The 18,458-nt window shown below is 33.0% G+C and overlaps 1 protein-coding gene across 1 annotated transcript; it reads right to left on the reverse strand.

Moving 5' to 3' along the window:
* Nucleotides 1–290: 290 nt before the first annotated feature.
* On the reverse strand, nt 291–1,546 carry LOC111024997 (uncharacterized). Its single transcript, XM_022302839.2, has 2 exons — nt 1,277–1,546; nt 291–719 (listed from the first exon to the last, which is right to left on the reverse strand). The coding sequence occupies exons 1-2, from the start codon at nt 1,372–1,374 to the stop codon at nt 416–418; spliced, it is 402 nt and encodes a 133-aa protein (XP_022158531.1). The 5' UTR covers nt 1,375–1,546; the 3' UTR covers nt 291–415.
* Between the last annotated feature and the right edge of the window lie 16,912 nt (nt 1,547–18,458).

The following is an 18,458-nucleotide window of genomic DNA, read 5'->3' on the forward strand; positions in this document are numbered from 1 at the left end:
TGGACGACTTTCTTATGCATATATAGTTCAAAAAACTATCTAGGGGTCCAAAAATATATTTTTGAACTAGAAAAATTAAAATGTTGTATATTAAAGATTAATATTTCACTTTGACTTGATTTTTTAACAGTAAAAATTACTTAATTAAGACAAATTCTAAAAATTCATTCATAACGCATTTTGACATGGACCAATTAATCATAAAGTTTAAACTAATAGTTTGATTTAAAGATCTAAGTTGAAAACCATATTGATAATATATATATATATAAAAATTATAACAAGCAGAGTCAAAAAGCAACCTTATATTATATATTTATATATACGTTTTTATATAATAATTAACATTTGAGAGAAGAGAGAAACTATACGGAAGAAAATTCAAAACGCAGCGTTTTACACACCGCTCCATTTTTCAGCACATTACGTCCTTGAGAAGCTTGTACCTCCGCGTGGTCGGTCGCGGCGACGGGACGCCGCCGACGCCGGCGTGTTTGCCCTTGTCGGCGGCGGCGGTATGATCTTCTCCGTGCTTGATTTTGACGGTGGTGTAGTCGGAGCGGGTCATGATCCCGGCGCCGCCGCCAGCTTGCGGCGGCGGCGGTGGCGATTTCTTGGAGGAGCTGCCGTGTGATCTGGAGGAGCTCCGGCCTTCGCACTGGCACCAATCGCACACCTCAATTGGCTCCGCCGATTCGCTGTAGTAGTTGCTGCAATACCTACCAAATATAAACACAAATAATTCCCAATTCAAATCCAAATTTAAATTTGTTCACCAAAATTAAAAATCTCCAATCATCACAAAAAAGAAAAAAAAAAACCCACACCATTTTCTTGCGATCCCACCAAATCACCTCGTACAAAAATTTAAGCGGATGAGTTACTATAATTTTATCAAAACATGAAAAACTTTAAAAAATGTTACATTTCACGAATTTCAACATACAACTTTTCATACCATCCATCCAATATAAAATAATTAGTAACTTTTTTCTTCATAACTCGATATTGTGTGGCTTCGTGAATTGGATCTCTATAATCCAAGGTGTCGAGGGCCACTAATCGATAATCTCGTTCTTCAGAAAGGGTTAAATTTAGGATTAAAATTAGTGCATCACCCAAAATTCAACGAGGAGATGAAAATTGGCTCTGATGTAAGAACACAAAAACTCTAAAATTAGAGTGGGAGTGAACATGCATGTTAAGGGAGAGGAGATAGGTAGAGGGAGAGGAGAGAGAAAGAGGTAGAGGAGAGGAGAGAGAGAGGGAGACATACGAGTGCTGGAAGCGGTTGCGGCACTTGTTGCAGCGGAAGAGCTTGTCGGGGAAACCGATGTCGCCGCACATGCAGCAAACGATCTGAAGATCCACCATTACAATTTTTATCACTCACAATTTCTAGAGAGAGAGAGAGAGGGGCAAAGTTTTTAGTACACAAACAACAAAATAAGAGGTTGAAGATGAAGATGAAGATGAAGATGAAGAGAGAGAAAGAGACTTAAATATAAAGAAAAGTGGTGGGCATTGAAAGTTTTGGAGTCGGTGTATAAATCCGTTTTCAGTAAAATAATAATTATTATTAATTTATAATATTTTTAGAGAGAGAGAAGACCACAGGTTACTTGGGCATGGTTGCAGTCGTTTTCAGTTGAAGGAATGTGAGAGAGAGGAAAAAAATGGCTTTAGAGAGAGAGGGAAGAGGGTAACCTTAAAAAGGAAGATGGAGTGATATGACCATTATGCCCCTGCCACTGCCCCTGCCCTATTGGCTGTCCCTATTCCTATGTTTTTGTCGTGTTTTTATAAAATTGAATTGAATTGAATTTATATATATTTTTGCTTTCTGTGTAATTAATTGGAAATGTATTGCCTAAAGGGGAAGGTGCTGCGACGCGCCGTTTCGAGAGTGCGGAAACGCACATGGTCTCCCCTAACTGACACTATGTGTTTTCTTTTTTATTTATGTGTTTTCTTTTTTATTTATTTGTTTTCGTTAAACATGATTCCACGAAGCCAACCTAAGTATAGCTCAGTGTTATTTTTAGAATTGTAGATTTCATCTCACATATCCATAATTTATAACATCAATAAAATATCAGTGATATTGACATTTCGATAAAATATAGATCTCAATATTTCTAATGTTGGGTTTGTAAAGTGATTGCAAACAAAGTCTCACCGTTGGATAGAAAAGGGAATGATCATAGGTATATAAGAGAGGACAATTATCTCCATTGGTACGGGACCTTTTGGGTGAAATCAAAAGTAAAGATGTGATGACGCTATGCACAAAGTGGACAATATCGTCCCATTGTGGAAATACTCGGGTACTTGGAGTACCGTTGTCTTTAACATCTAATTCATATTGACATTTTAAATTTTGGTACGAATGATGATAGGACATCGTGATTTTATCGAGAATCGGTGATGGAAACATAAATAACAAAAAAATCATATAAATCAAGAAATTAATGAACAAATATTTTGTATTTTTTAGATAAGTAAATTTTTTTATTATTTGTATTACTATGTTTGTGACAGTGATATTTTGTTAATATGTTTTTGCTACGTTGCAAATCTTTTATTCTTTTGGCAAAATAGAAAAATACTAATTAACTTCTTATAGAATGCCCAATTTTTGGATGTATAGTGTCGAGGAAATGAGCAAATATTTTGGAACTTGTATAAATTATAATGAATATCCTAAAATTTTGTGTTCATTACAAGTTTTGGAGAGGGACATGTGTCCCTCATGTGAGAGTGTGAGAGTGTTCGTCAATAAACAAATGAACCTACAGCCAGAAAACTTGATGTCAGTCGATGTTCCGCCTAATACCCTCCAACGTTCAAGTCAGTAGTTGAAGTAAGAAAATAGGGATATACATCGTGAGGTTTAAGTGACAGGTTTTTCACTTACTTGGTGTTGGTGTGAGTCCTTCCCTTTTATAGGCGCAAATGATCGACCAGGAAGGACGATGGTTGAGGAGGTAGAGGCTTGTTGAGCTGTACAAAGTCTTAATGGAGAGTCGTGCACACCCGACAATCAGCGGGTGATGCCTGCACCTGCAGCTTTGCAGTTTGCAAGTTCTAGGCTACCGTCCTCGACGTCTCCCCTATACGGTGACATTGCGCCCGTATGCCTGCACTAAATAATATTATAACCGTGTGTGGTCTTGCACCTCATTTTGTCTTACTCTGATTTCTCCCTCAACATTTAATAAGAAAAAAAAAACATGAATAACAAATTACAATCATGATATAGATCGACCAAAGCATATAATCATGTTATAAAATATGAAATTAAATAGCATAACAATGTATATGCGAATTTGCTACAAATTCTAATAGATGATGTTACCAATCATTTGATTACAACATTAAATATATTATTTTATGGAAAAATAAGAAAAAAGGCATGAAACAGTTAAATATGTTTTGGCATCAGAAATTACAAATTTAATATCAAAATAAAATTTCGTAATTAAATTTGGTAGTTACAAGAGTTATAACAGCTATATATTAATTACACAAATTAATATAAACGTTACAAATTATAATAGGTTAATTTTTTATTCTTTTAAGCTAACGAGTGAAATTTTAAATTAGGTTGAAAATATTACCTTGCGTGGAAGAAAGTCTCTCTCTTAACAATCTTCTCTATCCATTAAGGAAAAGATTAAACATATAAACCACAATAAAAAAGATGATGGTATGCAGCTTTAGCATATCTTCATACATGAACTCGTACGGAAAAAATGTGAATTCATGAATATTGAGAATCCAGTTGCTTTCGTCGCTCAAAGTTTTCCACTTTCTTATCAAAAAATTTACTACTGGTAGGAAATCTAACTCAATAATCAGTCGTTGAAAAAACTGAGGTCTCTTGCCGGGCGAAACCCCTGTTGGATTGCAAAAAGCTCAGCTTTCAAATGGGAGAAAAGTTTATGGGTATAATATTAGTCTAGACCACCAATAAATTAAATTTTCAGAAGAATTTCGTAAAATAAGCCCTATACACATACCTGTCGTTCTCTTGCGACAAGAAGCATAAATCAAAAGGTCGTGACTGCCAATATGATGGAGCGATTCAAATTTCGAGAAGAACGGATTGGTGGCTGGGTTGCTGAGCTTTTGAAAAGTCTTTAGTATGCTTGAGAATTCATTCACATTTTTCATTGACTTCACGTGTTTTCTTTCCTACCACACAGTTATTCAATTATTTTAGATTCCCAACGTCTTCGTCAAATCTCATTTTTTGACTCAATACTCATTTGAGTTCGTTGAATTCTGATACCAAATTAATATTCCTGGAGTTCCATCATCTCTCAAAATTAATTGGGTAAGAAGAAAAATAACTCAGATCTATTATAAATCTTTGTAATATCCCTTTTCTTTTTGACGTGAGATACTTAACAAATTTATCTCTTTACTCCGATAATATTTTGTGCAAATAATTTCATCTGTCTTTAAAAATCATATTAGAGGCAATAATGGTGGAAGCTAGAGGTAAGAGTTGGTAACAGATATGTCTTGCGCGATGGTAATCGAGAAGTACAGGGAAGTGGTTTCTATCTACTTCTTGCATACTACAAAATATGGTGAGACATCCATATCCCTTCCCTTTAAAGAATGCATTGTGGGTATGCAATTATATAAAATTTTCCATAGAAAATGCTTGATCTTTGTTGGAATACAAAGTTTCCATATACTACTCCAATTTAATTCGTGTGCTGTGGCCGCGGCCAGTAGATTTTGATTCGCACTCTAATTCTATATCTATTTTTTTACGTTATTGTATTGTCCTCGTCTATACTGTATTGTCCTTGTTCATCATAGTGTCATATCTAACTATCCAGAATGCTTATGAAATAATAGGAATTTGTTTGAATGATATTAACATCCTCCCTACCTAGAATTAAATTTAGGCGTTGTACATTGTATACTTCTTTTGGGTTAATAAATTTTATCACATTCAATTCACTATTTATGTATCGTATAGAGGTGGAGATAGGTTTAAGAGTAGTTTCACATAGCTGTCGTCTTTGAAAATTTTAATGGAACTATCATCACCAATCTTTTTCCTCGACCCTTTTGTGGAGAAGATCTCACCCCAAAAGAAAACATTTCAAAAAACAAACAAGGAAGATTTTTGACCCATAGTAGCTTATAAAAAAGTAGAATTAGGAGAGTACTTTTTTCTCCCACATATGGTTGTACTAATAAATATATATATTCACTCCGGACAAGTTTAAAATAAAAAAAAAACTTAGCTCTTGACTTATGAAGACTATTTTGTGTTCACCACTATTAATTATTTGGCAATTAAGAGAGAGAAATGCAAAATCTAAATAATTTAAAAAATATATATGTTTTGAATTGTGATCAACCTAGAAATAGGTCCTCCGAGACCTAAGTATTCTCCTTTAAATGTAAAGTGATCAACTCCATTTAAAATCAAAATATGACAGCCAAAATTTCTTTAAAATATAAAGTGATCAAATCCATTTATATTCCTTCGTTTTATTCCTAACATTTATTTCACCCTAATAATTTATTTTATTTATTTATCAATTGTAGTCTAGAATTTCTAAAATATTATTGTCCCCGAACTTTTAAGTTTATTACACTTTTGTCCATGAATTTCAAATTTTCTAGTTTAGTAATAAAAGTAGTTATTTTCAAAAAAAAATTAAAACTAAAATATATATTTTAAAAATTTCTAGATTAAAATAGAATAAACTGACTAACCTGAAACTTAGATATTTATTTTTTAATCCTTTTGCATGAGCTAACATAAATTACAATTTAACCAATGTTTAGTTGACCGTGAGGATAAGTTTAGCCAGAATTTTAGGAATAATATTAATTAATTGAGAGTGGTATTCAAATTTTATTAGCATTTAGTTCACACAGTCCTAACTATTTCTAAGAAATTTAAAAATATGTTTGGAGTGATTTTAAAATAAGTAGTTTAATTTTAAGTCATACCCCTTATATAGTCATGTCCACGTTTAGATGTCTCAAATCAGATATGATGACATGACAATATTTTCAACTCGAAATAAGATGTTCCCTACTCAACCTTAATTGAATAGGTTGCCTCATACTTTTTTCAGACTCACAGCTCGATCTCTAAGAATTCAATCTTTATCTTAAAACTCTTTCATGAATGTTATCTCTCTATCATGATTACTCTATTAGGTGATCTTTTAATCTAATAATGAATTGTATTGCCGTGGAAATACCGCACTCAAACACCTCTCCGATAAAGAGCAACTTATGATCATTTGAGGATATGGATTCTTCACCCAATACTAAAATATTGTTCTATTTTACATTTTTACCCTCAATATATATTTGACATGCTTCAATAAACACTAATTTGATGGTAGATTTTGCATAAGTACTAGAGTAGCGCCCACCATAGGACAAACTTTTTAATCATTTTTGCTCTAATTTTTTTTAGGTGCTTTCTAAATAGAATGAATGGGGGCTGGTCTAAAGATTAAAAGGTTTCTTCCAATCATCAAAAGCTCACTTTTGTAAAGGATAGTTATTTTAACCTTGAAGTAGGGACAAGAAAGTCAATACCTATTCTTTTTTCAATAGTTGCTTTTGTGTGGGCTGTGATGGAGATTTTGGTCATCCTAAAGAAATATGGAAGGGGCATATAGCCAAAGAATGACCAACCATTGAGGAAGAAAATCAAGATCTTCAAATAAGTAAGGTTATCACAATAGTTTGATTTTCACTTGGAAAAAGAAATGTCAATTTCAAAAATGTCCCTAAAATACCAGATGAATTGCAAGATATATAATCTTACCCTAGATATCTAGTATATAATTCACTTTGTAAATTTTGACTTAAATAGTTAACGAAATAAGAAATAAGAGAGTAAAATCTGGTCTTATCCCAGTAATACTATTATATATCTCACTTTGTAAATGGTATACATTATCTTATTTGAATTTGTCAGGTGGAGACATGTAAGGTGTAGAGAAATTTCACACAATGTGACTGTATAAGACACTATACTATGATCTATTTCTATTCCTTTCAAAATCGTTAAAGGAAATGTAATATATGGAACAAAGATATCATCAGATGTGATTTGATGTTTATATTTAAGTGTGATTTAAACTCATGCCATGTAATTACCACCACCTAAAAAAAGGTTCCATGGAGGCCTCTCCTTTCCACCTATAGTTATTATTTGAAATCATGTCATTTGCTTAGCTTTTAGATGTCTCATATCAGACATGGTGGCACCTCCTTACCTTGCTTGATCAAGACCACATTTTTAACTCGAAATAAGACAGCTCTTTTTCGACCTTAACTGTCACAACGTATTCTCATACTTTTGTTCAAATCTTATCTTAAACTCTTTCATAAGTGTCGTCTTTCTATATCCTTATTCTTCTGAGTGATTCTTTAATATAATAATGAATTCTATTATTAATCATATGCAAATATATTTTTAGTCCTAAAATGTTTTATGAACTATTGCACGTTTGATTCTACATAAGTGAGAGTCAATAATAGATTGTATGCTTAATATCCCCACTATTTTGGACATAAGCAAATATGGAGTTGAGAATAATTGTAAGAATCAACTCTAGTTACATTTGCATGGGGATGTCGAGAGTCGCATGCTAAGTAGCAGATACTTTATTTGATATCATTTTGTTAGCAAAATTGATGACGTGGTTACCATATAGCGCCAGCAATAACGTTGTTTAGCTGACTCAAAATGGCATGTGTGCAAAATTATTGATTTGATTCAGAATTCGGATTTGGTCCTAATCGTTCTGGCATTCTCCTGCGACTTGGCTGCGCCACCGTCTAATTCTGAGCTACTTAGAGGAGCGTGGACTATACCGGCATTCCCCTGCAACCTGACTGCATTACCATCTAATTCTGAGCTACTTAGAAGAGCGTAGACTATATATCCTGGAATTTCTATGCGACCTGGTTGCACCACCATCTAGTTCTGAGCTACAATTAGAAGAGCGTAGACTATCCCTACAGACCAACACGAGTCCTCCAAGTCAAGGACGCTTAACTTTGGAGTTCTTACGATTGAGTTACCAAAAAGAAGGTGTACTTTATTTGTATAGGTAGTGACTAATAATTTTTTTAAGCTTTTTTTTACCATTCTTCCATGATCTCGGGATCTCTCTCATTCGGATGTGGCATTGGTTCATTCATGTGCCCCTCCGATCCTCTCTACTCGGACGTTACACTGTTGCAGTTTCGAGCTAAAAGACTTTCACAAAATCGAGTTAAAAATCACACTACAATGGTTTATAGTGACTTCAAAGATAATATAGCTAGTATATTGATAATTTGCATACTTTATATTTTGTTTCCATGTTGAGAGGTCAGCCAAAGTTGTTCATGTCCCACAAAAGTCTAGAGCTAGGAACTTATGGCCGTCCAAAGCTAATGCTTTTGACTTTTTTCCTATGGGAGACAATATTTTATGACAATAGATGGTATAATCACTGTGAGCATAGTTTAGTAGTAATTAACACATACTTATTTTTTTAGATTAGAAGTTCAATCTTCCATACCTCTAATTTATTGTACCGCAAAAAGGAAAGAAATTATGACAACAGTGTTGGGAAAAAAAATTAGATAAATCGATGATCCGGTAAGTTCTTCAAACAAGAACTATTTGATTTTCCCCTTCCACAGGCTAAAAGCAGATAAGTAAGTAACAATAACAAATGAATATGAGATAGAGATAGAAAAGCTTAACACCACAGGGATTATACTGGTTCGCCCCTATCTTGTGACTACGTCCAGTCTTCTGCAAAAAAGCAGGTTCAACTATAGTTGAGAATATTACAATGGAGATCTCACTGAAGATATTAGTATCTTGCTTCTAAGTACCCTAACAATGGCTACCTAGGATTATACAATTGGAAATACCCTCACTAAACCCATGAGATACAAATTTTTTTTATACACTGCCCACAACTACTCAAGTCACTCTTATTTGGACTCTGTACAAATGAAACCTTAACAAAATGATTCTATTTATAAGTGGTCAAATATCCTAATCCTTATAAGAAAACAATATTGTAATCCCTATAAGACAATAATATTCTACTCCTTGTAGCAATTGGTAGTAGTGTTTGAAAATCATTTTCCTCGTAAAACAAAAATCATCTATTAAATTATCATCCATTATCCCAACAAACAGAAACAGACACAAATGCATGAACCATCAAACTAAAATCTAAAAAAAAAACTAGTTGCAAAAGTTGAAATATGTCTAGCTATCAATATTCATGGGTTTCCATCTTAAAATCAATTGACAATGAGAGGAGCAGTCCATTTCTTTTATAAACCATTGTAAGGTCTCTTTTCTTTTCAATGTGGGATCCTTGATACTAGCCATCCTAAATTAAATTATAATTTATGAAAAAGGAAATTTACATTTTTTATCTTTGGATTTGTAGACTAGACAATTTTGTTAATGAGATTTGAGAAAATTCGTAGATCGTAGGTACGGAGTGCCAAAATGGTAGATCAACGCTTCCCTTAATTTAACTCACCTATAAGAGATGAAATTTGTTTTTCACAAAGTCGCAATGTCTAGATAACCTAACTAAGCTCAACTAGACGCCTACTTAGACTAATTAAGTTAACTTAATCTTTAAAGTGTACGTGATCGAGCACCACGTATATTAATTCCCCTTCGAATTCGGCATCCACTTCAAATTTGAAGCTGATATGTCATATCATTTAAAATTCTATCGTGACATTAATTTGGCCCCATTCCAAATGATAGCTATGGTGTATCCAAAAGCTGAAAGCTGGCTGGAGGACAAAAAAAAAAAGTGTCAATTTCTCAAATTCCATGGAAAAAAGTATAACATAAATGTAATATAAATTATATAATATTATAAAATAATAATTATACAAAATTTATAGATATATGTTATTAAATTAATTAATAATATTTTTGATTTAATTAAATTTTTAGTTGGTAACTATTGACTAATTTACAAATGTATTATTAAGCACACTTTAACAATTTTAAAATCGAGATACAATTCCCGAATGCGCTACCAAATACAACTTAAAAAATATTCAAAACATGAAATATAACTCTATTTTATTGAAATTTTAACAAGTTTCTTTTTCATTAAATTTCTTGTTTTCAAATCACTTACTCATATTTATTTAAAAAATAAAAAAGACTCATGTTGTCTCTTCAAGGGACGATCCACAATGCATAGCCGTCACCTAGCTGTATGATCGTCTCTTTAACAGACTTTTTAATCCGACGAGACATCAACAAGGTGTTCACGTTTAGAGACGACCAACTATTTTTCAAGCATGGTTGAATAGTTTGGTGGAAAATATGTTTCTAGCAATATTAAAAAAAAAAGCCAGAAATATGGGGAAGTATTCTACACGCGCACAGAAAATAAGTGGTGAAAGCATGAAGAAGAAGAACGAAGAATGGGAGAGAAGAAATAAAATTATAAAAAGGGAAACTTGACAACATATTTCGTACCTCATTTTGTCGCTTTTGAAGGGATATGATTGTCATTAAATTACTTCTAATGGATAACCAAGGAATTAAGATTACAACTTCTCAGAAAAAAAAAATAATTAATATTAAAAGTATTAGAAATAATAAAAAAAGAATTTCAAGTACGGTACTGGAAGTGGTTTGCCTTCGAACAAAGTCTTATTCGCTATAATTAAAGACTTCTTAGGGGTTGCGCTAACCTGCTGCTCACCTCTATCAACAATGCAACACTGTTCTAATTTTAAAGTTATGTGCACCGTCTGATCAAAATCCAACGCATGTCATTGGCTCAAAATCAACTTTTCAAAAAATAGTATCTAAATTTTTTACATTATTTTATTTTGATCTCGGGATTGTTCTATTTTGGTCTATGTACTTTCAAAATATTTTTTTTTATCCAATGCTTGCTTTTGAATTATAATATTATATAGTTTGATGCATTCCCACATTAATATGTTAGTATCTATGACTTACAATGTTATTAATTTGTTTAAATAAAATATATATATATATATATTTTTTTTTTTTTTAATTTAGAGACTAAAATGTATCAAAAAAATTTAAAAGTTGGGAGTTAAAAAAATTTTTTAAGGACCAAAATAAATTTTAAGAAAAGTTGTCCAAATAATATTTTAACTCTCAAGCTTACCCTTATCCCTCTAGTTTTATTAGCTTTTCTTTTAAGAAATATTGTTTAACTACTATTTTGGTCATCAGTTAATTTTGATATTTGTACTTTTAAAATTTCTATTTTGATCTCGATACTTTTGAAACGTTCATTTTGATACTGTACTTTAAAAAGTGAATAATTTAGTCCTCATTTGAAAATTCTAATACAAAATCTAAATCTAACTAAAAAGTCTATAATACAAAGTTTTGGCTACATTTCAAATTGTTGAATGTGATGTCGTGCTGAAAAAATGAGATAAAAAAATAGATGAACCGTCACTTTTTAAAAGTACAATGACCAAATCAAACACTTTAAAAGAATAGAGATAGAATGAATCACACTTGAATACATAACTTATAAGGGTGAAATTGACGTTTTAAAAATATAGGAACCAAAATGAAATAAAAAATACAGAAATCAAAAATGTATTTAAACCTAATTTTGAATTATGATATCCATATTTAATAAAATAGTGAAATCTAATTAAATAAAGGTTAAAACACTATTTTTATTCCTGTATTTTCAGTTTTTATTCATTTTTGTCTGTACTTTGAAAATCTAAAGTTTGGTATCTTCACTTTTTAACTTGAATTTATTTTAGTTTATGTACTTTGAAAATATTCCTATCGTATTAAAATTGTGATAGAAAAATTGGATTTATTTTAGTTTATGATCTTTGAAAATATTCATATCGTATTAAAATTGTGATAGAAAAATGAGATCAAGAATAAAATTAAAACACCAAAATTGCCAATTTTTAAAAATAGATAAAATAAAACAAACATTATAAAATTACATAAATTAAAATAGGGTTAAAATTTTAATGTTAATAAAATAAGGTTAATGGATGCCTGGAGGGTAAATAATTTAAAATATAGTTGACAAAAGGCAGTGGGACCCAGCTGAAAATCTTGTCTGTCCACGTGGAAAGGGAATTGAGATACGAGAAAATAAAGATTTATCTTTATGGGGACTTGGAATGGGATCATCTCCCACTTTTGGCAGTGCCACGGATTGGATTTTATAATCCTAATCAACTCAAATATTTTTTTTTAATGATTCAATACTTTATATAACTTTTACATATTTTTAATTTCCCAATCTTTTTAAAAGTTTCGTTATGGTCTTTATCATTTGACTCAAATATATTAAACGTCTCAAATTAGTTAAAAAAAAAAACAATACAAATATAATGTGACAAATTATATCTACTCTTACTTGAAAAGTCGTTACGATAAATTTAATAATATTGTTAGCCGGATTTTGGATTAGGAGTAATCTTTGACAGGAAATTTGAGTATAGCTCAATCAGTTAATTAAGATATAAGGTTTGTTCAAAAAAAATAAAAAAAATTATGACATAGAATGAGTTTGTACGAGGTCAAGGTTTAAATCTCACCTCATCTATGGTTGATGAACTAAAAAAAACAAAAACAAAAACAAAAGCAAAAATCAAAATACAAAAAAACAAAAAAGAGTAATCTTAGCTCATTTTTAACATTATAGGTGGCTCATTGGTCTGAAAGGCTAGGGTAAATTGAGAGGGGATGGGTTTAAAGTTCATAATGGTCAACCTTAGAAATTAATTCTTATGTGTTTTCTCACATCAAACGTTATAGGATTAGGTGGTTGGCTTGTGAGAATAATAGAGGTGCGTGTAAACTAGTCCGAACACTTATGGATTCTTAGCCTATTTTTTTACTTTCAATTGAAACAACAACTCTTGTGACCTCCGAAACTCCTAAACAGAATATCACATTTTAAAGTTATTTATAAAATCTACCAACAAAAATGAAAAGAAGAAAATTAAAAGGAAAAAAAAAGTAAGTATAGAAAATAAAATTGTATTAACCATTTAAAAATATTCCTTACCTTTATTTACTTTCTATTTAATGATGGATATATCAACATCACTTTTTTTTTCAAAGTTAAATATATTAAAAAAACATAGGAAAGATACATCACTTTTAATATAAGTATATTTATTTATTTATTAGTACAACATAGTGAGAGTACGAAGATTGGAACCTTCGACTTAAAAAAAAAGGATAGGTACTAATTACTGCTGATTTATGCTTACTTTTATTAATATTAAATCGTTTTTATCAAATCAGACTTTTAATATTTTGTTGCTTCAATTTAATAGAAAAAAATCTAAAATTTAGGATATTCAACCTAATCAAGAAAGTTTTATAAGGTTATTTAAAGTGATATCAAATCTTATTCTTCTTAGGAAAAAAAGAAAAAAGAAAAGTGATATCAAATCTTCAATACCACCAATGAATTTTAATTAATTCTTTTTGTAAAGTCAAACATCCAAAGACATAGCATTAAATAAAAGTTAACATCACTTGATGAAAAAAGTCAAAATGATCGTGAAGGGAGAATCACATAACAAGATACTCTTTGAAAAAATGCATCCACACAAACATTATTAAAGATATTTTAATAACTTTGTAAGAAATTGTACCATAACTGTATTTTTTTTTTTTATAAAGTCTTATACCAGGGTATAATAATCAAATCGTTGTCAACCTGAATATAATTCAACTTGTTAAGGTATCGAAAAAGAAGAAATTTGTTTAGATTTGAAGAATTTTGGAGTAAAAATCCTGAATATGAATAGGTAATAGATCAAGCTGGTCAGTGACAATCGAGAGAGTGTGCAAATAAAGAATTGGCATTCCATTTAAAGGCTTCTAGGCTAGCTTCAAAAACTTGGGGTTTCTCCCAGAACCGTGGTCTCTTCAACCAAATTAAACAACTCAAGGCTGCCATTGCAGAGGAGTACAACCGCCCCACCCCCTTTGATTTCTCTATAATGTACCATCTTGATGACAATTTAAATGGCCTGTTATAAGCTGAGGAGATCTATTGGAAACAACGATCACATGAAAATTAGCTCAAGTGAGGTGATAGAAATAAAAAATGATTTCACAAGTGTGCTTCTATTCGGAAAAAGAAGAATGAAATTATGGGTATATCTAGGCGGATGGAACATAAGCTACAATGAATATTAAAGCTCTTTCATTGATTATTTTTCCAAGATCTTTCAATAATCCAGACCTAGCGAGTAGGCTTCGCAGCAGGTGATGAAAGTGATTCCTACCGAGGTCACCACAACCATGAACAAAATCTTGTTGAATCCTTTTAGTGAAGGTGAAGTTACTCGGGCAATCAAGAACATGTTCCCAACAAAGGCCCCTGGTCATGATGGTTTCCCAGCTCTCTTTTATCAGAAATACTAGAAATTGGTGGGTCCCAAAACAATCGAGAGTTTCTTGGTGATTCTTAACAGACGTGAGAGCATCAAAGAGCTAAATAAAACTAATACTGCTTTGATCCCAAATACTGCAGATTCGAGGTTAGTTTATGATTATCGACCTATTAGTCTGTGCAACATGTCCTACAAAGTTGTACCTAAGTGTATTGCTACTAGATTGAAGAGGATTCTTGACGATATTATCTTTGAGACCCAATCGACATTCATTTCGGGTCGGGCAATCACTGATAATATTATCATTAGCCATGAATGTATACATGCTACAAAAAACATCAGAAGTTGCCAATATGGTGTTATTGCTCTTAAGCTTGACATGAGTAAGGCCTAAGACCGTGTGGAATGGGTCTTTCTGGAAAATATTATGATTTGTTTGAGTTTTTTCATGTAGATTAGGTTTCCTGGAAAATTATTTCCTTGATATCCTTTTAGGTAATCATAAATGGTGAGACAAAAGGCAAGGTTATCCCTAGTAGCGGTTTAAAACAAGGGGATCCACTTCCCTCTTATCTTTTCCTCATATGTGCGGGAGTACTCTCTCTTTTAATTCAAGATGTCATAGTGCACCGGTGTATTTCAAGCTTTTCCATTGCTGAGGCTAGCCTTCCAATTTTGCACCACTTGTTTGCGGATGATATTCTTGTTTTTCTGAGGGCGGATCCGGTTGAGTGTTTTATGGCGAAGAAGATCCACTGCGAATATGAAGAAGCTTCAAGCCAATGTGTAAATTTTGAGAAATTAGCTATGTTTTTCTTTCCAAACATGGGACGAGATAAAAAGGGCCTACCTCTAGTCCATTCTAAATGTTCATATGGTTGAAAATCTTGGTACATATTTGGGGTTGCCCTCGGTTTTCTATAGAAGCAAGTTAAGTGATTTTAGTAGGTCAAGGACAAGGTTTGGAAGGTCTTACAGGGCTGGAAGATAAGCTTTTTTTCAATGGGCGGTAAAGAAGTTCTTATCAAAATTATTGGTCAAGCCATCCCGATCTATAGTATGGGAGTCTTTTGCCTCCAAAAAACTTTGTGCCTAGACATTACCAAGATATTTGCTCGATCTTGGTGGGATCTAGTAGAAACCAAAAGAAAATTCATTGGGTGAAATGGGACAAGTTGTGCTACCCTAAAGAATTGGGAGGCTTGAATTTTAGAGACCTTGACGGTTTCAACCAAGCGCTGCTCGCAAAGCAAGTGTGGAGAACATTAAAACATCATCACCTTCTTGTTTCAAAGGTTCTAAACCCATGTTCATCTCCTTGGTATTCCTCTTGAGAAAGAGCCTCTTATTTTTGGAAGAGTTTTTTATGGGGTAGAGATCTTCTAAAGCTTAGGATTTGGAAAAGAGTGGGGGATGGTAGTACTATTCAAGCTTTTAGTGATCCTTGGCTACCTCGATGTTCTACTTTCAAGCTCATGTCCCCTTCCCTTTCGAATGTGGACCTTATGGTCAGTGATCTCCTAATAGACGGAACTTAGAATGAGGAGAAGCTACATGCTATCTTTATCCAACAGGATATTTCCCTCGTAAAGCAAGTTCCTATTAACATATGGGTAACAGTTGGATGTGGCACTTTGACAAGAGGAGTTTCTACAGTGTGAAGAACGGTTATAAGGCTTATATGACTAAGAAGATACTAACATACACATGTGGAAGAAACTATGGAAGCTAAATATCCCAGTCAAAATCAAGCATTTTCTTTGGAGAGCAATCCATAATTATCTGCCTACTAGAAGCAATTTGGGCAAAAAGGAGATCAATATGTTCCCTTTATGCCTTTTGTGCAATAGAAAGGTGGAGGATGTGTCTCATGCCTTACTCAAATGTAATCGAGCTAAAGGGATTTGGAATTTGTGTGTACCTTCAGTGCAGCTGGAGAATTTTGGCTATGGATGCTTTGTAGATGTTTGGCATTTCCTTTCAGAATCTCAGACAACCCACAATTTGGAGCTAGTGGTGGTGGTAGGCTGGTCAATCTGGAATGACAGAAATGCGTGTTGTAAGTAGAGGCAGATTCCTTAAATCCCAACAAAATATGATTGGATTACCAATCCTCGGGTGCAAGGCCATCTATTCAGCAACTGACATGCTCGATGGAACCCAAATCTCCTTGTCGATTTCTAGATTTACCAAATATCGATTGGGTCAGAATCCATACGGACACCACTTGCTATCCGAGCTGTCCTCATACTGGGTTTGGGGCTGGCTCTTATCCAAGACGAAGATCTGGATGTAATTTTTACCATATCCCAGCTTGTGGAAGTGAAATTCTCTCCGCTGCATGCAGAGTTGATTGCCATTAAAGAGGTTATGCGCCTTGCAAATCGTTCGAGCTTCAACAAGGTTCTCCTGCAATCCGATTGCTTGGAAGCGGTGAAGCTCTTATCGTCGGAGGTAGAAATCCTAGGTGAGACAAAGGTTCTGATCTCTGAAATGCAAGAGATTCAAGGTTCTTCAAGGAGGCCAATTTCGTCTATGTGCGTAGGAATTTAAATGAATTGGCACATAATCTAGCAAAAATAGGTTGTTTTTACTAAAACTAGTATGTTGTGGAATGCAGAGTGTCCTGTTTGGGCCCCAAAACCATATTGGTCAAAATCATTCTTATGTAGCCCACGAGGCAAGTTTACATTAATTAAAACTCTTTGATTTCAAAAAAAAAAAAAAATCTGGTTAAGGTATATATCATTTCCTGTTGAAGGTGGAACCCTAAAAAAATCACCCTTAAGTTAGGTCATTTTTTACCCTCAAATGTTCAAGTTTGGGGTTAGGTTACCTTTACATTCCTTTGCCCAACTTTTTTCTGATCAAAGTAAATCTCACCCCTACTTAGCTTTATCCCAACTGATGGGGAACCCTGATGAGGTTTTGGTATTTATGATGGAGGTTTAGACGAGGTAAAGAGTTCGACACTCTACCGTTAAACATATGCTCGCTACCCACACTATAAGGAAACATTCCAAGACCCAAGGTGGGTTCCACATTTCCAACATGAAAGGTTTAGGAACCTTAATTAATGTCTCCCACGTGAAGAAAGACTTCACTATTATAGTTAATGTACCTACTTCTCTAAAAAAATGGAAGGAAAAGTAATTCTATATTTATGGAGAACGGCTTGCCTTAAGTGCCAACGAGTTTGAGGTGTTGAGTAAGTAAATTTTTGTTGAATATTCGTAGGGTTTCTTTCTAGTAACTATGTGTGGTCACTCGGCAGCTTTGATTGAGCATCTTCCAACAATCAATAAGGAAGCCGAGGAGATTCTTGTAAGCTACACTAGTATCATTGCCGAAGATAAACATAGCTGTTGGGTTTTATCCCTAAAACTCGTGGTTTGTAAATGTAAAACAAATATTTTTTTTAATAAAGCTGTTATTAAAGTTTATTTTAGAATTGCATTAACCCAAATCCAATAAACTAATATCCGAGGTTATGTCATGTAACTAAAACAGTATATAACTGATATACAGTATATAATTGATATACATGATATATTTGATATACAGTATATAATTAATATACAGTATATATTCGATATACGGGTGGATAGTGTTCTAGTAATAACTTAAAGGGTCTATAGTATATGGGTAAGATTGGGTACCTTATCTTGGTAAAACTATGAATACGACCCACTTTGTAATAGTTACAAATGACTGAATCCAAATTGTTCTTATTAAGACATGCAAATGAGGGTATGCTATGCAATGAGTTTGTATAAGACTAGACCGCGAAATAATTAACCTTTAGTTGTAACACTGTTAACGAATAGATTATTATTTCATAGGAAGACCAGATAACTCGATCTCAATCTTCAGTGAGTTATGGACTCCTACCTATAACGAATCATCCTTTGATTTGTATGGGTGAGATTGGCCCTGGTCGCCAACTCAATATTCCTGCCATTTCGGGAATGAGTCTGAGTGGGAAGCTGGGAACATAACTACCCAAGATGTAATTCACTCAT

This window comes from Momordica charantia (assembly GCF_013281855.1).
Source record: "Momordica charantia cultivar OHB3-1 chromosome 7 unlocalized genomic scaffold, Mcharantia_2.0 BLBB01000007.1, whole genome shotgun sequence".
NCBI lineage: Eukaryota > Viridiplantae > Streptophyta > Magnoliopsida > Cucurbitales > Cucurbitaceae > Momordica > Momordica charantia.

Coding starts and splice junctions, on each gene's coding strand:
- LOC111024997 (XM_022302839.2), bottom strand. CDS start 1,374: ATGGTGGATCTTCAGATCGTTTGCTGCATGTGCGGCGACATCGGTTTC. Junction 720..1,276: donor CGCAACCGCTTCCAGCACTC/GTATGTCTCCCT, acceptor TATATTTGGTAG/GTATTGCAGCAACTACTACA.